The sequence below is a fragment of the Oncorhynchus nerka genome, linkage group LG15, assembly GCF_034236695.1.
Source record: "Oncorhynchus nerka isolate Pitt River linkage group LG15, Oner_Uvic_2.0, whole genome shotgun sequence".
NCBI lineage: Eukaryota > Metazoa > Chordata > Actinopteri > Salmoniformes > Salmonidae > Oncorhynchus > Oncorhynchus nerka.
In genome coordinates, this window is record NC_088410.1 from 61,858,483 (window position 1) to 61,882,140 (window position 23,658).

A 23,658-nucleotide genomic window follows, 5' to 3' on the forward strand; every position below is an offset into this window, starting at 1 on the left:
ATAATATATATGTATATATATATATATATATATGTATAACAAATATATATATATATATATATATATATATATATGAGTACAGGGAACATAAGGTTGAATATATTATTATAGACCTGTAAGATCTACTGTCTATTTTATATTATGACATTTCAGCTAGATCTACTGTCTTTATTATATTACAACAGACCAGCTGTATCTACTGTCTCCATTTCACTTTGGCCATTGTTGTGGGCCTGCCCTCCCCTCAACAGCCTCAAATAGGCTTTCATGTGGGGGTGGGGTGGAGCGGCAGACACGCATCTCGGCCATGCTCCCTATAATCCACAATATGTATATATACACACACAAACATAGGCTATGGGTCAAAAACATACATACAAACATACCCCCACCCACAATGTATAGCCAACGTGTACTTTAGACATTTCATTACATTTTTATATATTGCTACTAAAATTTTTAAAAATCACACAATATTTTATATTATTAATTTCAAACAACGGCATTAGCATGAGAAGAACTTACCAGTCCAAAACGATGTCCTCTCCGTTCAAAAAATATTCCTCCATTTGGGAATCAAAGCTATGAATCGTCCTCCAACAATCTCTGTCTCACTTTCCCGATCAATTTCTTCTAAAATTGTGTGTACATCTGTATATCTAGACTTAGATTTAGCTTTCCCTGACTTAGTCGCCATACTGATTGATATATAAAAAGCTGAAGATGTGCTTTACCAAAAAAGTGCTGTGCGTAACATGCGTGGCTCCTTCCGGTATGAATCTTCAATGGCGAATGACCCTCTTTACGCCGGAGTTTACTACATGGGTTGGTCTTCCAACACATAACCATTACATATTGCCGTTTACCTCGGCTCATTGGCTATCTACCCAGCTAGATTTCAAGATGATCTGTGGTCATTGGGTTAAAATACAGTCAATCAACGAAACAGCAGTCATATCATTGGTGCACAATGATGTCATTACTTGTTGTCTTCAAATCGGTTTCTTTCAGTCAATACGTCCAGCGAAAGGACCTATCAAGTTTGGTTGTGTTACAAACAAACCCGTTGATTGCAATGAAACCAAACATGACTGGAAAAGTCACGTTTAGTGTGTGTATTTACATCGAATGTGTCGTCGAAAATTGAATGAGACGGAATTCACAACACAAGCGGTTCACAAAATGTTTTGTGTTAGGCTATAAAAATGGATTTGATCAAACAAAAGACCATTCATTGTGTAAAAATGAGCATTGGGATTGCAAACAGAGGAAGATCGTCAAAGGTAAACAATTTATTTTATTGCAATTTGTGATTTTGTTACGCCTGTGCTGGTTGAAATATTTTTTTTAATGGGGCTCTATCCTCAGATAATCGCATCATATTCTTTCGCAGTAAATCCTTTTTTAAATCTGACAACGCAGTTGGATTAGCAAGACTCTAGGCTTTCGAAACATGTGAGACACTTGTACTTTCATGAATGTTTAATATGACTATTTATGTAGCGATCACCGTATGTTGTCGAATTTAATCCCGCTAACGGGTTCCGTGCGCAGAGAGGTTCAGTAGCTGGCTAGCGATCATTTTCATGAACTGAAGTTCCATTTCAATAGGCGAACAACAAGTGGCAACCTTCCTAAAACGTACTCATAAGGTTTCCTAAATCATTGCAAAGAATAATAAAAATGACTGCAGTTTCTGCTGGTCATTGTTTTCAGGCTGGTTGTATTGGTGCTAGCTAGGTACCAAGCTAAAGCTAGCCACCCTATAAGTTGCTTTGGAACAAATTATGCTTTATTACCAACTCAGTATTGTAAACACATCGTTCGTGTCCTTGTTTGTAGACATCGTTCGTGTCCTTGTTTGCTTGTTTGTAGACTTTTTTTGTACAGCTTAGACAGTGCTACTATCTTTTTTGACACGCAAAGACCCAAACGGCGTTCCATAGTGTGTATGTCGTGAAGCTAATAGTGACGCTATTACTGTGTAACTCCGGAAGGGCAAAAACTAAAAATTAGCACACTTAGTAGTGTGTACCCGTGCTCGACCAGTCGGCGAAAGCCAACATCACCCTTGACAGAGAACGGTTGATTGTCAAGGGCAATGAATTCCATTATCTTGGCTTTAATGGATTTCACCTTTGAGTTGTCTCTTGCTCTTTCAAATGACTGCTCAACTTGTTGACTGCTCGATCCACACAGCAGACATTCTGTGTGCTAGGTTAGGAATGCTGTGTTGCACGTGGAGCGCAAAATTTGACGTTGCATTATTACGTCATGTACCTACGTTATATAGGTTTGCACGGTAGCTTTGACATAGGTTTTTAACATCGGCGTTAAACTAGACATCGGCCGATACCGATGTTGGCATTTTTGGCTAATATCGTCCGATTCCGATATGTTGACCAATATATCGTGCATCCCTACTCACTACTGTAAGTTGCTCTGTATAAGAGTGTCTGCTAAATGACTAAAATGTAATCATTTGATTTTAGTCCTCTTGTTTGTGGTCGTCTCACTTGTAGATCCTCCTATTAGTCTGTGTGTCATATGTAGTAATGGACAGCTGTTAGCTGGATCAGGTAGCTCATTACACTGGCTGGGAGAGTGAAAGAGGAGATGATGATGCTGTAAACACATTCATCAACAAAACATTGGTCACTGGCAAACAGACCACTGTTGTACATATCCCCCTTCGTTTACATGTTTCTCTTGATAGGGCATGATTTCAACTGCTTTTGGTGGGGAGGAGTGGTTTTTCTTTTTTCCTCATTTAAAACTTGACTATGATTTTAAATGTGTTTTATAAGACTATCATCTCTGTTAGCCGGGAATTAAAATCTAGTGTTAGTTGGTCGGCTGTGTAATTTAACTTTTGTGTTTTACTTGTTAGAAATTAAGAGTTCTGACAAAAATGAAGACTCCACCCTCACAAAAGGAAACTCTCAGTCAAAGCCCCTCCTCTCCCGGGCGGTGTGGGCGCACACACAAAGCACTCAAGGGGAATCTGCTCAGATCTCACGCATCTCATTCAGTCCTGGCAGATTCTCTCGGTCTACACGCAGAATCTGCTCACGGGAGATTACAGAATATCTCATCTTTGTGGTTAATGTATACTTTTGTATTTTGAGTGTCACTGCAACTGGTTTTATTGGATTTGAAAACTGATGATGGTGAATGGTTGTCCTTTTCTGATCCTGTAGCCCATCAGTAATGCTGACTTCATTGTACCTGTGGAGATTGAAGGAACAACACACCAGGTAACTTACAATGACTATGGCATTCAGATCAACACACATGTATTGTGTGTATGTACTGTATGTGCTCCATCAGACAAATTCAAATAATCAGCCTCCCTGTGTTTATGTTTAGCTATTGCAGCCCATTAGAGAAATACAACCGCTTCGGAAATTGAACACATTTAACATTAATACATTAATTCAAATTTGAAATCAAAAGGAACATTTGTTGTATAAATATGTTATTTTCCATGATCAAGATGGATTTACTTCTTATTGTAGAAGTCATAGCTACATATGTATCAATTGTAAAAATGTTAAAGCTGTATAGTACAGTTAAGCCAGGGGTCAGCGAGGGCTCCCTCACCCCATAATGGCCTCCTCGTCGTGGGACACTAGCCAAAGCTCTCTGGCTTCGGCCTGATTCAAGTAATCCAGGATAGGCTGGTTCCCGCCAGCACGGCCTATTCTCGATTACTTGTTTCAGGAGGCGGCTGCCAACTTCCAACACACCCTCTGGAACGACCACACCGACAGACGCTTGGACGCATTCCCTGACCCACAGACGGAATGAGTAGGAAAAAGCAGGCAGACCAAACAGGGAGGCAGGCCTCCATTGTATTTAGTAAATGTTTAACCCTTTTTTAACCTTTCTGTTCAGTTTTGTTTTATATGTTGGCTTTCTTTTCTTTTCTGAAATGTTGAACCAGGTTGTTGAATGGAAGAGCGTCTGCTAAATGACTTAAATGTAAATGTAATGAAAGATGGATCCACTTGTGCTTACTAGCCTCTGTTTTCTTTTCACTGTTGCCTTTTCAATTTGCCAACACATTAAGCTTTTTAAGCCAGGTGAGTCAACTCTGTAGCCAGTGAATAACTTTGATCAGATTGCAGATCAATAGATACTGTGGTCCTTACGGACTAGAGTTGTGTGAAGTTGCTCCAGTCAGTTAGTTAGTCCATAGACTAGTGTTCATAGATGGTCGCTGCTGGATAGCTGTACTTGATTCTCCTAGCCAGATGCTTATAACCGTGCTGTGATGTGTCCAAGGTTTTCGTCCTGAAGAGGCCACATGTCGACGAGTTCCTCCAAAGGATGGGAGAGCTGTTTGAGTGTGTTCTCTTCACTGCAAGTCTTGCAAAGGTAACATTGCTTTTACTGTTTTGGAAAATTAACTGGTACGTATACCATTTGCTCCACCTGGTGGCGAAGAGATATGCCTCTTGAAAACGTAGCAATTCCAGCATTGTTAAAGGGATACTTCAGGTTTTTGGCAATGAGGCCCTTTATCTACCTCCCCAGAGTTGGATGAACTTGTGGATACCATTTTTATGTCTCATTGCCAAAATCCCGAAGTATCCCTTCAACTCATCTGTACCACCCAACATACCACTCCCCATACATCCTACTCTCTGTCCTACTCCCTTCCTGGCCCTCGCTACCTTTCTGTTTCTATCTTTTTCTCTCCATCTCCTCCCTCCCGTCTCTCATGCAGTATGCAGACCCAGTGACTGACCTTCTAGATCAGTGTGGTGTGTTCCGGACGCGTCTCTTTCGGGAGTCCTGTGTGTTCCATCAGGGCTGCTACGTCAAGGACCTGAGCCGCCTGGGCCGCCAGCTCAACAAGACCCTCATCCTGGACAACTCCCCCGCCTCCTACATCTTCCACCCTGAGAATGCTGTGAGTGCTGCTGTCCAGCCTGAGCTTTACTGTCTCACCAATGGCCTTACAGGCCTGTCCCAATGTAGAATCACTGAGGTGATCTTCCTGGTTTAAGCAAGAAGCTATTTGATGCCAACATTCCCGGGTTTTTTAAACTGTGGAAATCAACATTTCCCAACTGCAGTGAAAAGTTTATTTCCTTAATTAATAGCCTAATTTCTCTAAAATGTCAAATGTTTTAATCTATGTGTGTGTCCTCAGGTGCCTGTGGTGTCCTGGTTTGACGACCTGGAGGACACAGAGCTGCTGAGCCTCCTGCCTGTCTTTGAAGAGCTGAGTGAGGCGGAAGACGTCTACGCCAAACTGCAGCAGCTACGGGCCCCCTGACACGACACACCCCCTCTTATAAGCCAGAATCTCCCCCTCCCAGCCAGACCACACCCATCAACCGACGGAAAAAGACCAAACCTTACTTACATACACACACTGTGTGCGGTGTTAGTATCCTAGAGACACTCGGTGGTGTGTTTGTTTGGCCCCTGAACTGTGTGTCTGGACGGCTGTCCACTGTTCCTACTATTTTCCCCTCAGTATGTTAGCTGGTGCTGCAAAACTGCTGTTCTGGAAAAAATCCAACAAACACAATGCAAAGTGGCTCACTCTTTTCTCATTTTAAATGTACTCAAACACATACTAGTACTCAAATAATTTAAACTGACTGGCCAGATCTTTGTTTCTCCAAAAACGAGACTTAGATTTTATAGCACTAATTGCGACACAAAACAATTGACTGTACACACAACATCTCTGCTTCGACAACAATCTCTGTACAAACACTTTGAAGGGGGACTCTAAAGCATTGCAAGGAAACTACAAAAACCACATAGTGATTTTCATTTCCATTTCGTAGTACAACGGCCTGTATAAAGGCCTTTTTTAAGGAAGTTTCTCCTGAATGGATTGAGTCCTTCAGGAAATTAATTGTAAAAGCTAAACCCAGTGGTCTTTCTGATCCAAGGCCAGCATGACATGACATTACAGTGCATGACATGACCTCATTTGAGCAGACCTTACATGGGGAGCAAGGGATCTCCATCTTTGTGCCTTCTGAAAAGAAAAATATATTCATTCTGTTTTGGTTTTGTTTTTGAAGTAAGAAAAAATTGCGTTCTTTCCAGAAAATGGTTCTTTTTCAATTGTTAGGTTTTTCTATACATTTTTGAGATGTCTTTTAAATGTTTGATATGGTAAGAAGTGTAGATGACTTTTGTAATGTCTTGGATGTTGAGGAACAACAGCCATACGTTAACAGCCTCTGTATGTTGTATTTACATGAAATCCTCCATTCTCATTAGCTGAAGATAACCTAATCCCCGGCCAATAGGGACCATTACAAACCAAGGGTCACACCATCGTGTAAAGGCAGGGCTGTAACATAAACCCTGCCTCTTTATGCAGATTCACACTGAGATGCATCAGGTACAGGACACTTGAACTGGTTTCCCTAAATTTTTGCCACCCCCTTTAAAAAATGCCCTTTAAATGAACAGACATATTTAGACTTTAAAGTTCGGTAGCAAATTTGGAGTGATTCTCTGCTGGTGTATAGTCTGCTAAGGATGCCATATTGGTTAAACCGAGGCCTTTTTGTTACATTTTGTGTCAAGCCTTCTGGGTGCCATATTTGGGTCGCGTGAGGGACTTGTGATAAGTAGGCTGCTAAGAGTGAACACAATGCACACTAGTTTACCCCCTATCGGTTGCCCTTTATCCATAGTTTGCCAAGTCATTTCCACTCAACTTTTACTATTTTAAAATGTATCCTATTTAAAGTAAGATATTTCGGTTTGTAAAAAAAAAAAACGACAATGCTGAGAAGTAAAGGTATGTGTTTTACAAATTTTCTTTGCGTTATTGCCTGTTCCAGAAGTTCTACAGTACTCACACTGACATATCTTAGGTTTTGTACACATTGTGGGGCGGCAGTGGTTTTGTGGTGGCAAAATATGGATTGATTTAGCAAGATATGTTCTATTGCTCAAATTGTAACTGTAAGCACACACAGGCATGCCCAATCCTGACTAGTCACTGTATCCCAAAGAGATTTGTTTTGTGGTTGTTTTATTCACAAGATAAAGCACCGCCTTATACTATTACACTCTATGAAGTGCCTACGGTTTCTTTCTGCGTTGAAAGCTTTAGAATAAAACATCAAGGGTCTCCATCATCCCCATTTTAGAATTTTACAACTGATAACCTGTCTAGTGTTGGTCGGAAATTGAGTAATCCACAAATCTCTCTTTGCCAAGTGATCCTACTCCGCTGTTTCATTGGGATTCAAAGAAAGGGCAGTGTGTTATAATGTTGTGGACCCCACATCCACACTGTCAGAGAAATGTATCTACTGCATGTTTGTCATGTGTTCTGTAGATATTTATAAGCGTGTTAATCCCTGGCTGCATTGCAAATGGCACTCTATTCCGTATATAGTGCACTACTTTTGACCAGAACTATGGGCTCTGGTTAAAAGTAAAAACTAAAAAATGTTTTATTGTCGCATACACCGGATAGGTACAGTGAAATGTGTTGTTTTACAAGGTCAGCCATAGTATTACGGTGCTCCTGGAGCAAATTAGGGTTAAGTGCCTTGCTCAAAGGCACATCGGCAAATTTCTCACGTTGCCAGCTCTGGTATTCGAACCAACAACCTTTCAGTGACTGGCCCAACGCTCTAACTGCTAGGCAGTGCACTATATAGGGAATAGATGACCTTTTGGGGCACACAAGAATCCTCTTCTTTTGTCAGTTGGATAGGATGTTAAGTTTTGTCTTCTGGTGGTGGGATTTGGTGGAGGGTGCACAAGGTGTGACCTGACTGTGTTATTGTTATGTCTGAAACACGAAAGGTAAAGTGGGGTCATAGACATCAGTATTTACCAAAGCTCAACACTTTTATTTTGTGGAGGTGGGTTGTAGGAGGGGAGGGGTGTGGGCACCAAATATTCACACTACAACTTTAATTAAAGCATTCTTGCACCAGTTTCCCTTCTTCTAGTCGAAAGAACCAGTATTGTTGCATTAAACATGCAGCACTTCACTGTCAGTAATGGTGAATCGGTAAAAGAGGCCTACATGATACCTGGTATATTCAGTCAAAATGTCTGCTGACATGAAATTACTAAATGTAGTGAAAGATATTGACATTCAAATCAGAGGTGACATGTCAAACGTTAATTACAGTCATGTTATGGATCATGGTTTCAGGAGAAAGTTTATCGTCTATAATTGTGAGGTAATATGTAACGTCTATGAAATGCATGCTATGGCCCTCAACAAATGCGACTTTAAAAATGTCCTGTTTGATTCAAATATAGTTTACTCTTAAGTGAGAAATACAAGATTTCATGATCCCTTTGTTCCTATGCATCTGAATGATGCAATTATAATTGAGATCATACTATTGATTTTATCTTTCACATATACATTTGATTTTCTCAAAGACCTGGAGAGAAATAATGTAAAGAACTAGAGTGTTATGTCCTTGAAATTAGTTTGTCCTAAAAAGTCCAATTGTAAAAATAAATAAAAAAGAATTCTTGGTACTTGGTAATTCTTTTCTTTTTTGATATGAAATATTACAAACAAATAATGGATTGAAATATAGCTCTAAAAAGCTTTGTTCTCTTGTTTTGGACATGGATTATTCCTATTTGGATTATTTTGTCATTTCTAACATATATGGAGATCTTTCTGCAATCTCTTTATTTTAAGTGTTCAGTTGGTTTACTTACTGTGCGGCTTCTTAGATGCCAACCAACGATCAGAACAAAATAAGGTATGATTCAGAGGGTACAATCTATTGATGCCTGTATGTCTATTGATCAATCTATTGAATAGATTGTCATGGTGACCAATGTAGTATTTTCTGATAAGTGATGGGGAAATATTCAGCAAGTAAGTTCTGTTTGGATCAAATTATTTTTTGTTAACTGGATTCTTTAATAGGTTGATTGTGTGGTTGGGTCAGGATTTGTGTACCATGAACAAACTGCTGATCTTACACAGAAACTATGCAGAAGGAGATACTGAAATACATACAGTATATTGCTAAAATGATCAACCCACTGGGCACAGACGTCAATTCCACATTGGTTCAATGTAATTTTGTTGAAATGACGTGGAAACAACGTTGATTTAACCAGTATGTGCCCAGTGGGAACTTTTACTCTTGAAAATATGTTTTGTACAGCTATTTTCTGAAAACTTTAACGTAAGATTCCTGCATTATATTTTTGGGGGCTTTTTTGTTAAACTAGAAATTCTGAAAATTGTTTTTCAAAGATGGAATAAAAACATTGATTATAGTGAGTTTGTCTACTGTAGTGTATATATGTCCGCATTTCCAGAGAGCAGTAACACATTCATTCACCTTGCTACACACACCAAACAAACATACCCAAACCTCAATTCCCAATCACAAAGAGATTTGCATTCCACAAACAATATTGTAGAATCAGAAAGTCAAATTCAGAGTAAGCACCCCAAATGGCACCCTTCTCCCTATATAGTACACTACTTTTAACATGGGACCATAGTGGTTTGGTCTAAAGTAGTGCACTATGTTGGGAATAGGGTGGCGTTTGGGATGCAATCAGAGGCTTTTGGGGAGAGTCATTACATTATGACATCATATTATGTGATGTTATGAATCAGCTGTCCACTGTGTTTGGACAAAGCCCTGTCCATCAATGGCCACGTAAAAAATGGAGCCTTAACTAGATTTGGGAAATAGCCAGGGCAGAGGTGGGGCGTACTGAGATTGGATCATTCTGATCACATCCAACCAATCACAGAGGTCAGCATGAGTAGATGTGGCTCCTTCCCTGGGTGTTAACAAATCCTTTCATATTTCACTAATCTTGCCTGGGTGGCATCATTTCCATTCTGTAGGGTTTTCCCTGAGAACACAACAGACCACTGCTGTAGTTTTTCATGTTCCTCTGAAATTGTTTGCATTAACGGTGAGGTAGCAAACTGTGACTGACACCGTGTCCAAAATATATGGGTGTGTGATGTCCTTAGCATTGTGTACACTTATTCAACACAAGTAATTTGCCTGTCAAACTTCTCAGGCTGGTAAGGGCCCCACCGTATTTGTGTGATCCGTCCAACAAGGTTGAGTTCTTGAATAAACCTTTCAGACTGCTTCCGTGTGTCTGGCATGAATCATCAGATTTCATGGAAAGGTACTTTTAGACTGCAGCTAGATTTGTCAGTAAGGACATTCAGTGAGAGCATTCTGATGTTGAAAATCAATAACACCATTCGAAACATAATCAATGTAGAGTGAATGTCACATAGCAATGTGGCCTCGTGAGATTCTCTCCTACAGTATAGGCCTCTACTTGGGGTGGCTGTTAGGACCTTCTAATGCATGAATATTATAGGCAGCAACTGCATTAAAGCATCAGTGGTCCACCCTCTGTGCACTACATCATTTAACTAAAAATCCATAGCTCTGTGGCTTCCTTCCAATACAGCCAGAGCCATTTCCTGGCAAAGGGAGGGTTTTAACTACTCCACCTCCCTCCCTTTCTTTCTCTCCCCCTCCACTCCCCCCTCCCTCACACAGTCCCACCACCACTACCACTAAAGTGTCTTTTCAGCCTGTGGTCTTTTGAATAGGAGTCGTGTCTGCTTTATCCTCATTTGCCTGCTGGTTTGTGTATCTTTCCCTTTCTCTAATCAGCGATTGGACGGAGCGATAGGAGGTCCTGGAACATGCAAACTCAGGCAAATCTCTCAGGGGACGAGGGCCAGGAGGAGGAAGAGGAGAAGGATGCTTTGATGCCCCAGTGACAGCCCTAAATCGTCTGGTTCTCTCCTGAGGGTTGCACTGCTGTGTCCAACCTTGAGTCAACGGAAGAACCATCCAGACACACACAGAGACACTTACTCCTACAAGCAAGCAACTCTCTAGCTGGACACGCTTGTCTTCTGTCTCCGCAGCCGCAACTCAAGGTACTGTTTGACTTGATCATATCTGCCCTCTGTGATTTCAGACAGTGGCTCACTGAGTTTCATGATGTGATTTGAAAGGAGAGAGTTAGGATGTTTTGTGGCTGGATCGATGGAGTTAATGGTCAGAGGGCTGAGGCAAACACATCTCTGACTATCAGAACAGTAAAATACAGTATGTCGTGAACTTTGTGATATTGACTGAATCAAACGTATAGTAGTGGGTGTCAACAGCAATGCAGTGCTTTTGAATGCTTCTTTCTCTTCTTCCGACAACACGCTGTCTGATGTAAATACATTAGTCCTGCAGTAAACCTCCAGTAATCCTGAAATGGATATTGAAGTCCTTTTAATATCCATCTCAATAACCTCCGGATTTAGATCATGTAATTTGTTTAAGTGGTTAACAAATTACTCCTTCCTGGGTCCAAAACCAGGAGGTGGGCCAAGGAACTCTTTCCAACATCAGATTGAGATTGCCTGAATCTGAGAAACATGGAGTACACATTCCGCGCAGTAACCCACAATCCTGGGATTATAATCTGGCGAATCGAGGTAAAGAGGCTGTCAGTCAGTATATTATTTAAAATTGATCAGGGTGTGTATTCACAGTCAGTGGTGAAAACGATTTCTTTGTCCTCCCAGAAAATGGAGCTGGTGCAAGTCCCTGAAAAATCCCTTGGCAATTTCTACGAGGGTGACTGCTACATCCTACTCTCTGTGAGTCCGGGGGCCATGATACTTATCAGGGGTGTCATGTCAGCACATTCATTTGTTGAATTAGGGAGTTATGACTTAGCTAAATGCCCTGGAGTGAATCAGTGTGTTTGCACTATAGATTATGTTTGCTTTGGAGTCTGTGCTACATGATTATCAATGCTCTATGTGATGTTTCCTCTTTCCATCTCTGTCTTTTTGTCTGTCTGCCTCTCCCTCCATGCTTTTTGTCTCCCCCCACCAATCTCTCTATCTCCCCCTGTCTGTCTCAGACCCAGAAAGTGGGCAGCTCTCTGATCTATGACATCCACTACTGGATCGGCTCCCAGTCCAGTCAGGATGAACAGGGTGCGGCCGCCGTCTACACCATCCAGCTGGATGAGTTCCTGGGATCAGGGCCTGTCCAGCACCGTGAGGTCCAGAACTATGAGTCTGATTCCTTCCGAGGATACTTCAAACAAGGTGTCATGTAGGTCTATTTGCAGAGCAGCCAGGGAGCCACATTAACCTTATAGGCTTACAGAGAGAGAGAGCAATCTCATCATTACACTCTGTCCAGTATTCTCATTCTGATCTTATTCTGAAGCACGAAGGGTAATTCTTCTGTGGGTGTAGTTTGGGGAAATGAGCTCTAGTTATCAATGGTGATTAGTGTGCAATCTCAAACACATTTTATTTTAGAGCAAATGCTCTATTTCTTGAACGGCATTGTTGGTTAAGGGCTTGTAACTAAGCATTTCATGATGAGGCCTGCACCTGTTGTATTTGGTGCATGTGACAAATCAAATTTGATTTGATATATATAAAAAAGACCATGCATTGTAATAAAAGCAAGAGATTGATTGTTTTGCCTACTTACCTCTCCGCCCCTTACAGCTATAAGAAGGGTGGGGTGGCGTCAGGAATGAGACACACAGAGACTAACAGTTATGACATCCAGAGACTGCTCCATGTGAAAGGGAAGAAAAGGATAAGCGCCATGGAGGTGAGAAACACATACAGGGGGAAGTCATTCTGTGGAACACAACAGGAGGTGCCTCTGATAATGCCTGAAATTTTACTTGTAATATATCTTGCACAATTTCCTGCATACTGTAGGTAGAGATGAGCTGGGAAAGCTTCAATCTTGGGGATGTCTTTCTGTTGGACTCTGGTAAGACCATCATTCAGTGGAATGGACCAGAGAGCAACAGACAGGAGAGGCTCAAGGTACGGTAATGTGCAAATGCTTTTCTCAAGGAGTGCACCAACAGTAAAGTCAACCCACACTAGTTGAATCAATGTTGTTTCAACGTCATTTGTCAACCTATTGTGATGTGGAATCTACGTGGGAAACACATTTGTATTTTGAAAAAGTCATCAGTGAAAAGTCATCCATTTTCATCTCATTTCAATCAGCGCTGTAAACATTGAAATTAGAATAAAACCTTTACATAAATACAATGACTTAACCTGACTAACAGGTTGTTACATCAATCTAGTTTTAACATAATCATTAGAACTATGTATATGTTGAAATTGCATAGAAAAATTTAACAATACGTCATATAACATCATTACACCACTACATACAGTATAATACCACCATGCAACAATATTACAATGTACTGTACAGGTGCGTAGTGTGAGTGCTAGCGTGTGTGTTTACGCATGTGTGCCTGTGTGTGTGTCTCTCTTCACAGTCTGCGGCCTTGTTCCATAAGGTGTCGTTTTACCAGTTTTTAAAAAATCAGATTTTACTGCTTGCATGAGTTACTTGATATAGAATAGAATTCCATGTAGTCATGGCTCTGTGTAGCACTGTGAGTTTCCTGGAGTCTGTTCTGGACTTGGGGACTGTGAAGAGACCCCTGGTGGCATGTTTTGTGGGGTATGCATGGGTGTCTGAGCTGTGTGCTAGTCGTTTGAACAGACAAGTAGTGATGCAGTCAATCTCTCCTCTACTTTGAGCCATGAGAGATTGTCATTGATGTCAGCTCTGTGTGTATATTTAAGGGCCAGCCGTACTGATCTGTTCTGGGCCAACTGTAATTTGCCTATGTCCCCCTTTGTCGCATTTGACCATATGACTGGGCAGTAGTCCAGGTGCGACAAAACTAGGGCTTGTAGGACTTGTTTTGTTGATAGCAATGTCAAGAAAGCAGAGCAGTGCTTTATTATGGACAGACCTCTCTCCCCATCGTAGCTACCATTGCATCAATATGCTTTGACCATGACAGTTTACAATCCAGGCTTACACCAAGCAATTTAGTCTCCTTAACTTGCTCAATTACCACATTATTCCTTACAAGATTTAGTTGAGGTTTAGGGTTTAGTGAATGGTTTGTCCCAAATACAATGCTTTTAGTTTTTGAAATGTTTAGTGCTAGCTTATTACTTGCCACCCATTCTAAAACTGACTGCAGTTTTTTGTTAAGTGTGGCAGTGATTTCACGAGCTGTGGTAGTTAACGCGTATAATGTTTAGTATTCAGCATACATCGACACACAGGCCTTACTCAGTGCCGGTGTCAGGTCATTAGTAAAGGGCCTAGACAACTGCCCTGGGGAATGCCCGACTCCACCTGGATTATGTTGGAGAGGCATCCACTAAAGAACACCCTCTGTGTTCTGTTAGACAGGCAACTCTCAATCCGCGATATAGCAGGGGATAAAAAGCCATAACACGTACATTTTCCAGCAGAAGATAATAATCGATAATGTCAAAAGCTGAACTGAAGTCTAGCAAAACAGCTCCCACAAGCTTCTTATTGTCAATTTATTTTGTAAGTGTCAGACATGTATTTGTTATTTAACCTTAATTTTATCAGGGAGTCATACTGAGATCAAGGTCTCTTTTATAGATGAGCCCTGAATTACAGAAATCACAAAAAATACACATATCAAAATATAAATACAAATTTAAGAACATTTTGAAGATTGTTCCACAAATAATGTGCAAGAAAACTAGAAGCTGATATACGTAACTCAATAGAGACCAAATTAATTTCCAGAGTTAGCCATCCCTGAAACCGGGTATGGTAACTTACATGTCCAAAGTTTAGTAAAGATGTTAGGTTTAGTGGGACTTTATGTAAAAGGGCATTATAAATTAAATAGCAATATACAGTGCATTTGGAAAGTATTCAAACCCCTTGACTTTTTCCACATTTTGTTACATTACAGCCTTATTCTTAGACATTTAATCAATGTTTTCCTCATCAATCTACACACAATGACAAAGCGAAACCAGGTTTTTAGAATTTCTTGCAAATGTATATAAAAAAAACTAAACTGAAATTCTTTATTTACATAAGTATTCAGACCCTTTGCTATGAGACACAACATTGAGCTCAGGTGCATCCTGTGTCCATTGAACATCCTGAGATGTTTCTACAACTTGATTGGAGTCCACCTGTGGTAAATTCAATTGATTGGACATGATTTGGAAAGACACACACGTCTACAGGTCCCACAGTTGACAGTGCATGTCAGAGCAAAAACCAAGCCATGAGGTAGAAGTAATAGTCGTAGAGCTCCGAGACAGGATTGTGTCAAGGCACAGATCTGGGGAATGGTACCAAAAAATGTCTGCAGCATTGAAGGTGCCCAAGAACACAGTGGCCTCCATCATTCTTAAATGGAAGAAGTTTGAAACAACCAAGACTCTTCCTAGAGCTGGCCACCGGGCCAAACTGAGCAATCGGGGGATTGGTCAGGGAGGAGACTAAGAACCCGATGGTCACTCTGACAGAGCTCCAGACTTCCTCTGTGGAGATGGGAGAACCTTCCAGAAGGACAATCATCTCTAAAGCAATCCACCAATCAGATATTTACGGTAGAGTGGCCAGACGGAAGCGACTTCTCAGTAAAAGGCATGACAGCCTGCTTGGAGTTTGCCAAAAGGCACCTAAAGGACTCCGAACATGAGAAACAAGATTCACCGGTCTGATGAAACCAAGATTGAACTCTTTGGCCTGAATGCCAAGCGTCATGTCTGGAGGAAACCTGGCACCGTTCCTACAGTTAAGCATGGTGGTGGCAGCATCATGCTGTGGGGATGTTTTTCAGCGCAGGGACTGGGAGTTTAGTCAGGATCGAGAGAAAGATGAACTGAGCAAAGTACAGAGAGATCCTTGATGAGAACCTGCTCCAGAGCGCTCAGGACCTCAGACTGGGGTGAAGATTCACCTTCCAACAGGACACTGACTCTAAGCACACAGCCAAGACAACACAGGAGTGGCTTCGAGACAAGTCTCGGAATATCCTTGAGTGGCCCAGCCAGAGCCCGGACTTGAACCTGATCGAACATCTCTGGAAAGACCTGAAAATAGCTGTGCAGCGACGTTCCCCATCTAACCTGACAGAGCTTGAGGATCTGCAGAGAAGAATGGGAGAAACTCGCAAGTACAGGGGTGCCAAGCTTGTAGCGTCATACCTAAGAAGACTTGAGGCCTTAAACGCTGCCAAACGTGCTTCAACAAAGTACTGAGTAAAGGGTCTGAATACTTAAGTAAATGTGATATATTTAATACATTTGCAGAAATGTCTAAAAACATTGTCATTATTGGGTACTGTGTGTAGAGTGATGAGGGTGAAAAACAATTTCATCCATTTTAGAATAAGGCTGTAATGTAACAGAATGTGGAAAAGGTCAAGGAGTCTGAATACTTAACGAATGCACTGTAGTTCTGATGATTATGTTGAAATTAAATTGATGTAACAACCTGTTAGTCAGGTTAAGTCATTGTATTTAAGTTTTTAAGTTTTACCCTGATTGAAATGTTTACAACGCTGGTTGAAATGATGTGAAAACAGTTTGATTGGTTGATGACTTTTTGCAAATCCAATTGAGTTTTCCACGTAGATTCCACTTCATAATAGGTTGACAAATGATGTTGAAACAAGGTTGATTCAATCAGTGTGTGCCCAATGAGAATGTAATCTTATTGCACCTACCATCCTACCAGTGACACAAGGAAGCTAATTCCACATTGGTAGCTCAATAAATCAAGAGTAGTTGAAGGGAAATCCACTTCACTCCCCTAAAGATTGGCTGAAGAGACCCCTAGTAGAAACACATTAGAATTAACGTTTTAGAATCATAGAAAATCAATCCATGTCACGCACCTCTAACTTTACATGCAATGACTCTTAGGGCATGCTGTTGGCTAAAGACATTCGGGACCGGGAGCGAGGGGGTCGGGCGGAGATAGGAGTGATAGAAGGGGACACAGAGGGGAACTCCTCTAAACTGATGGAGATCCTTATTAGCATCCTGGGGCAACGGACCTCCAAGCTTCTCAATGGAATGCCTGATGAAACAGCGGACCAACAACAGAAAGCTCAGCTTACTCTGTACCAGTGAGTGGCTGAGGGCCATGTCCAGATGTCCTGTCTTTTTGCCTGTTTGAATTGTTTCAGGCATTTATTGCAAAGAAAGTGGAACTTAACAAAGTTTTATACTCTTTCTAAATAATACTTAGCCTAGTCCCAGATGTGTTTGTGCTCATGTCAATTCCATTGCTAATTTTCAAGCCAAACCATGTTTGCATGATAGCACGACTGGCACGCAGGCTAAATCATACTTACTCATTAGTAAATACAGTGCATTCGGAAAGTATTCAGACCCTTTCTCCACATTTTGTTACGTTACATTCTTATTCTCAAATGAATTAAATATTTTTTTCCTCATCAGTCTATACACAAAACCCCATAATGACAAAGCAAAAACAGGTTTTCAGAAATATTTGCAAATGTATAAATAATTCAAAACAGAAATACCTTATTTGCATAAGTATTCAGACCCTTTTATATGAGACTCAGGTGCATCCTGTTCCATTAATCATCCTTTAGATGTTTCTATTTGGAAAGGCACACACCTGTCTGCATAAAGTCCCACAGTTGACAGTGTATGTCAGAGCAAAAACCAAGCCATGAAGTCAAAAGAATTGGAGCTCCGAGACAGGAATGTGTGGAGGCACAGATCTGGGGAAGAGTACCAAAAATGTCTGCGGCATTGAAGGTCCCCAAAAACACAGTGGCATCCATCATTCTTAATTGGAAGAAGTTTGGAACAACCAAGACTCTTTCTAGAGCTGGCCGCCCGGCCAAACTGAGCAATCATGGGCGAAGGGCCTTGGTCAGGGAGGTGACCAAGAACCCGATGGTCACTCTGACAGAGCTCCAGAGTTCCTCTTTGAAGATGGGAGAATCTTCCAGAAGGACGTCCAACTCTGCAACACTCCACCAATCAGGCCGTTATGGTAGAGTGGCCAGACGGAAGCCACTCCTCAGTAAAAGGCACATGACAGCCCACTTGGAGTTTGCCAAAAGGCATCTAAAGGACTCTAAGACCATGAGAAACAAGATTATCTGGTCTGATGAAACCAAGATTGAACTCTTTGGCCTGAGCGTCATGTCTGGAGGAAACCTGGCCATGCCTACGGTGAGGCATGGTGGTGGGAGCATCATGCTGTGGGGATGTTTTTCAGCGGCAGGGAATGGGAGACTAGTCAGGATCGAGGGAAAGATGAACTGAGCAAAGTATAGCGAGAGCCTTGATGAAAACCTACTCCAGTGCTCAGGACCTCAGACTGGGGCGAAGGTTCACCTTCCAACAGAACAACGTCCCTAAGCACACAACGCAGGAGTGGCTTCGGAAGAAGTCTCTGAATGCCCTTGAGTGGCCCAGCCAGAGCCCGGACTTGAACCTGATCGAACATCTCTGGAGAGACCTGAAAATAGCTATGCAGAGAAGCTCCCCTTCCAACCTGCCCGATCTTGAGAGGATCTGCAGAGAAGAATTGGAGAAACTCCCCAAATACAGGTGTGCCAAGCTCATAGTGTCATACCCAAGAAGACTTGAGGCTGTAATCTCTGCCAAAGGTGCTTCAACAAAGTACTGAGTAAAGGGTATGAATACTAATATAAATGTGATATTTCAGTTTATACATTTGCAAAAATTTCCAAAAAACTGTTTTTGTTTTGTCATTATGGGGTATTGTGTGTAGATTGATGAGCGAAAAAACGATTTAATCAATTTTAGAATAAGGCTGTATTGTAACAAAATGTGGAAAAAGTCAAGGAGTATGAATAGTTTCCAAATGCACTGTATGTCTTTTCCCCAACAGTGTGTCTAATGCTGAGGGCCAGATGAAAGTCACGGAAGTTGCCACCAGGCCACTGGTTCAGGACCTGTTAAATCATGATGTGAGTCTGCAGAGCAGCAAACTGTACAAGTCGGACATAATTTGATCTCGGTATTATAAAGAGTAATTGGCTCCCAAGCTATACATATTACCTCATGTGACTTCATCTTTCTCCAGGACTGTTACTTCCTAGACCAGGGAGGGGTGAAGATCTTTGTGTGGAAGGGGAAGCGAGCCAACAAGGCCGAGAGACAGGCTGCCTTTTCCAGAGCTTTGGTGGGTACAAGAAATCACACATACTGTACATACTGTAACAAAAAATAAGCCATAGTTGAGTTTTGTGTGTCAAATACCAGTTGCAGTATCTGATGGGAATACTCTGAAACTGTCTCCTGCCTCTGTGAACAGGAGTTCATTAAGCTGAAGAACTACTCCACCACCACCAACGTGGAGACAGTGAATGACGGGGCCGAGTCGGCCCTCTTTAAGCAGCTGTTCCAGAGCTGGAGTGTGAAGGACCAGACTGTAGGCCTGGGAAAGACACACAATGTGGGGAGAGTGGGTATGTGTTTCTATGTTAGCTAACAGAAGCAAATCAATCACTAGAAAAACTCTAAATGGTTCTACCTAGAACCCATTATAAGGGTTCTTCCTACTACCCTCTATAAATCGTTCTGCCAATAACCCTTTTATTATCTAAAGGTTTTTCCTAGAACCCTCTTTGAGCGGTTATTATGAGAACCCCTTCATCTTTAAAATGTTCTTCTTAGAACCTTCTATGAGGAGCATTTCCACCAGCCTTTACAATTAAACACTTAATGACAATATATTACATCCCATTGGGCACAAACTGGTTGAATCAACATTGTTTCAACCTAATTTGTCAACTTATTGTGACGTGGAATCTATATGGAAAATGCATTTGAGAAAAAAGGGTGAACCACGGAATTGTCGTCATTGAAACCAATTTTCAACATATACAAACTTTGTATAAAGTATGCTGCATTTGTACCTTTGAAACAACTTCAGATCTTCAACTATGAAATAACGTATGTGGCCTCCACAATCTCCCAACCTCAACCCAATTGAGATGGTTTGGGATGAGTTTGACTACATAGTGAAGGAAAAGCAGCCAACAAGTGCTCAGCATATGTGGGAATTCCTTCAAGACTGTTGGAAAAGCATTCCAGGTGAAGCTGCTTGAGAGAACGCCAAGAGTGTGCAAAGCTGTCATCAAGGCAAAGGGTGGCTTTGAAGAATCTCAAATGTAAAATACATTTTTATTTGTTAAACACTTTTTTGGTTACTACATGATTCCATAATAGAACTGGTTAGGCTGTTTTCATGTTATCCATAGGTAAACAAATCATCGGCCAGAGCGTCAAGTGTGCGCTCTGAACCCCCGAGAGCAAACGAGATGAGTGGGGCTAAAGCTTAAGAGGGTGTAAATGATGCTGAATGTGTGTAGACAAAGAAGAGCTCTTCACTAGATACCAAAACATTCAAAGGCCATTTTCTCAAAAATGAGTTTAAAAGTTTATCAACATTCAAAGCATAATTACTTTCCCATTACTTTCCCATTGCAGTTTATGATAAACCATTTTGTAGCTCTGAGTCTCTACTTTTCTCCAATGTAAAAAACACAATTTCAAATTTTGCTACATAAGACTGAATCCAGGTGGTGAGTCACATATGTGTTATTTCATAGTTTTGAAGTCTTCACTATTATTCTACAATGTAGAGAAGTAAAAATAAAGAAAAACCCTTGAATGAGTAGGTGTGTCCAAACTTTTGGCTGGTACTGTATATGCCTAGGGTTTCAAACTTTGGTTGATTAAAGTTTGGTAATCTTCAAGTTAATCATTAGTATGTTGGATTCACATCTCCATCTCAACCAAGAATCAAAGTTAAAGAATAGGACTAAATCGAATCAAACTTAAAATGCACTTTAAAAAAGTTTGATTTGATTTAGTCCTATTCTCAAACTTTGATTATTTGGTTGAGATATAGACATGAATCCAACACACCAATTATTAATTTGCCAAGTCAACCTGTAACGCGGACACGGAGCCATGAAGTAAGTGCAGTTGGTGAGTTTAATAACAAAGAAAATGAAGACATACAAAACTGGAAAAGCGTACTGGGAATGAAAACAAAAACAATACTGCCTGGAGTCTGAGGCTATTGAGGACTAAATAAAGGTGGAGTAATCAATATACTGATGAAGTCCAGGAGTGCATAACTATGGGAAGCAGGTGTGCGTAATGTGGGTTGCAAGGACCAGTGGTCAGCAGACCGGTGACATCAAGTGCCGGAGTGGGAGTAAGCATGACAGTAACCCTCTCCTGACGCACAGCTCCAGCCGCAGGACGACACCATCCAGGGGGACCACCCCGAGAGCGAGGAGCGTGCTGGTCCGGAGGTGGAAATCCCGGATGATGTTGGGATCCAGGATGTCTGAAGGCATAGGCAGGGCTCCAATCGATGTCCAGGGTAGGCGGGGGGTGGGGGGGGGGTGTCGCGGGGGAAGGAACCAGCCAGGGGACCAGGATCCACCGGCCTGAGGAGGGAAACATGAAAAGAGGGTGAGATCCGGTAGTTAGTGGGGGAGCTGTAATCTATAGGTTAACTCATTGACCGTCCAGAGGACCTTGAACAGCCCCACAAATCAGGAGCTCAGCTTTTTACAGGGCAGGCGGAGTGGGAGGTTCCTGGTGGAGAGCCAGACGCGATCACCAGGATGAAACACGGGAGCCTCACTGTGGTGGCGGTCCACCTACTCCTTCTGGCGGTGGACAATGTGCTGGAGTCTCACGTGGGCATTGTTCCAAACCTCCTCTGCGCGCCTGAACCACTCGTCCACAGCAGGAGCTTCGGTCTGCCTTGGTGTCCAAGGAGCCAGGGCTGGCTGATTTCCCAGGACACACTGGAAGGGGTCAGTCCGGTGGAGGAGTGATGCAGTGAATTCTGGGCGTAATCTGCCCAGAGAAGAAACCAGGACCACTCCCCCATCCTCTTCACCTGTCCATTGGCAGGTCTGTTCCCGAAAGTGAGGCTGACCGTGAACCCAACTTCTCCATGAAGGCTTTCCATACCTGTGACGTGAATTGGGGGCCACGGTCGGAGACGATGTCCTCCATAGGCTATAGTGTCGGGAAGACCTGCTGCGACAGTGCCTCAGCGACCTGGAGAGCAGTATGAGGACTAGAGAGAGGGATAAATCGGCAGGATTTAGAGAATCTGTATACAATAACCATAATCGTAGTGAAATCATCTGAAGAGGGGATATCAGTGATGAAATCAAAGGACAGATGAGATCAACCAAGGCGGCTGAGGCACGGAGTTTCCCTGCTGGAGCGTGCCGGGCAGATTTGGTTTGGGAAAATATGGAGCAGGAGTTGCGTAGCGGGCAACGTCCTGTGCCAAAATGGGCCATCAGTACTTAGTGGAGATGAATCGAATGGTGCAGGTGATACCTGGGTGTCCAGCGGCAAAGGATGTGTGCGCCCTGGTCAATAGTAGCAGGCGCTGGTTCCCTCTCCAGAGCCTGGCGGATGTCCACGTCTATGTCCCAATGTATGGGGGCAACGATTCGGGAGGGCGGAATGATGGGCGCACTCTGGACAGGAACCTGTCCCGAATCGTGGAGACGGAACAGGGCATCGGCTTTGGTGGTACTTCAGGTTCCAATGGTCTTTGGGGATGAGAAATGGGTCCTTGGCGCCCTCCAGCCAGTGTTTCCACTCCTCTAGTGCCAGCTTCACTGCCAGGAGCTCCCAGTCGCCGATGTCATAGTTCCTCTCTGCAGGAGACAGTTTTTTTTAGTAGTACACACTCTTGTAGTAGTAACATTTTTGTGGGTTACCTAGGCGTTGTGACTGGACAGCCCACACACCCACTTCTGAGGCGTCAACTCCACCAGCGTAGGATCTGGCTGTTTCAGAATCGGGGCGGAGGTGAAATGCCCCGTCAGTAGGTGGAAGGCCTCATCGGCTGCAGGATTCCACACCAACTTACGGGGGCCACACTTGAGGAGAGTGTGATCTGATGACCAGGTGGCGAATCACATCTCTGCATGTCTGGCAGACATATCAGTGTGGATGACGGATCACCACCTCAAGCTGAACCTCGGCAAGACGGAGCTGCTCTTCCTCCCGGGGAAGGACTGCCCGTTCCATGATCTCGCCATCACGGTTGACAACTCCATTGTGTCCTCCTCCCAGAGCGCTAAGAACCTTGGCGTGATCCTGGACAACACCCTGTCGTTCTCAATTAACATCAAGGCGGTGGCCCGTTCTTGTAGGTTCATGCTCTACAACATCCGCAGAGTACGACCCTGCCTCACACAGGAAGCAGCGCAGGTCCTAATCCAGGCACTTGTCATCTCCCGTCTGGATTACTGCAACTCGCTGTTGGCTGGGCTCCCTGCCTGTGCCATTAAACCCCTACAACTCATCCAGAACGCCGCAGCCCGTCTGGTGTTCAACCTTCCCAAGTTCTCTCACGTCACCCCGCTCCTCCGCTCTCTCCACTGGCTTCCAGTTGAAGCTCGCATCCGCTACAAGACCATGGTGCTTGCCTACGGAGCTGTGAGGGGAACGGCACCTCAGTACCTCCAGGCTCTGATCAGGCCCTACACCCAAACAAGGGCACTACGTTCATCCACCTCTGGCCTGCTCGCCTCCCTATCACTGAGGAAGTACAGTTCCCGCGCAGCCCAGTCAAAACTGTTCGCTGCTCTGGCCCCCCAATGGTGGAACAAACTCCCTCACGACGCCAGGACAGCGGAGTCAATCACCACCTTCCGGAGACACCTGAAACCCCACCTCTTTCAGGAATACCTAGGATAGGATAAAGTAATCCTTCTCACCCCCCTTAAAAGATTTAGATGCAC

The 23,658-nt window shown here is 42.7% G+C and overlaps 2 protein-coding genes across 2 annotated transcripts in view; both read left to right on the plus strand.

Annotated features, from left to right (window-relative positions):
- Window positions 1-9,268, plus strand: part of LOC115143065 (carboxy-terminal domain RNA polymerase II polypeptide A small phosphatase 2-like) — a 34,031-nt gene extending 24,763 nt beyond the window's left edge. Inside the window, exons 4-7 of the mRNA XM_029683080.2 lie at window positions 3,201-3,257; window positions 4,288-4,380; window positions 4,733-4,918; window positions 5,162-9,268. Coding sequence (XP_029538940.1) covers window positions 3,201-3,257; window positions 4,288-4,380; window positions 4,733-4,918; window positions 5,162-5,287 — 462 coding nt within the window. The 3' untranslated portion in view covers window positions 5,288-9,268. The remainder of the gene's footprint in view (window positions 1-3,200; window positions 3,258-4,287; window positions 4,381-4,732; window positions 4,919-5,161) is intronic.
- Window positions 9,269-10,604: 1,336 nt separating this feature from the next.
- Window positions 10,605-23,658, plus strand: part of LOC115143066 (advillin-like) — a 30,302-nt gene continuing 17,248 nt past the window's right edge. The window contains exons 1-10 of the mRNA XM_029683081.2: window positions 10,605-10,921; window positions 11,356-11,473; window positions 11,564-11,638; window positions 11,908-12,104; window positions 12,512-12,620; window positions 12,734-12,844; window positions 16,772-16,977; window positions 18,747-18,825; window positions 18,942-19,040; window positions 19,173-19,326. Of these exons, the coding sequence (XP_029538941.1) occupies window positions 11,414-11,473; window positions 11,564-11,638; window positions 11,908-12,104; window positions 12,512-12,620; window positions 12,734-12,844; window positions 16,772-16,977; window positions 18,747-18,825; window positions 18,942-19,040; window positions 19,173-19,326 (1,090 nt within the window). The 5' untranslated portion in view covers window positions 10,605-10,921; window positions 11,356-11,413. The remainder of the gene's footprint in view (window positions 10,922-11,355; window positions 11,474-11,563; window positions 11,639-11,907; window positions 12,105-12,511; window positions 12,621-12,733; window positions 12,845-16,771; window positions 16,978-18,746; window positions 18,826-18,941; window positions 19,041-19,172; window positions 19,327-23,658) is intronic.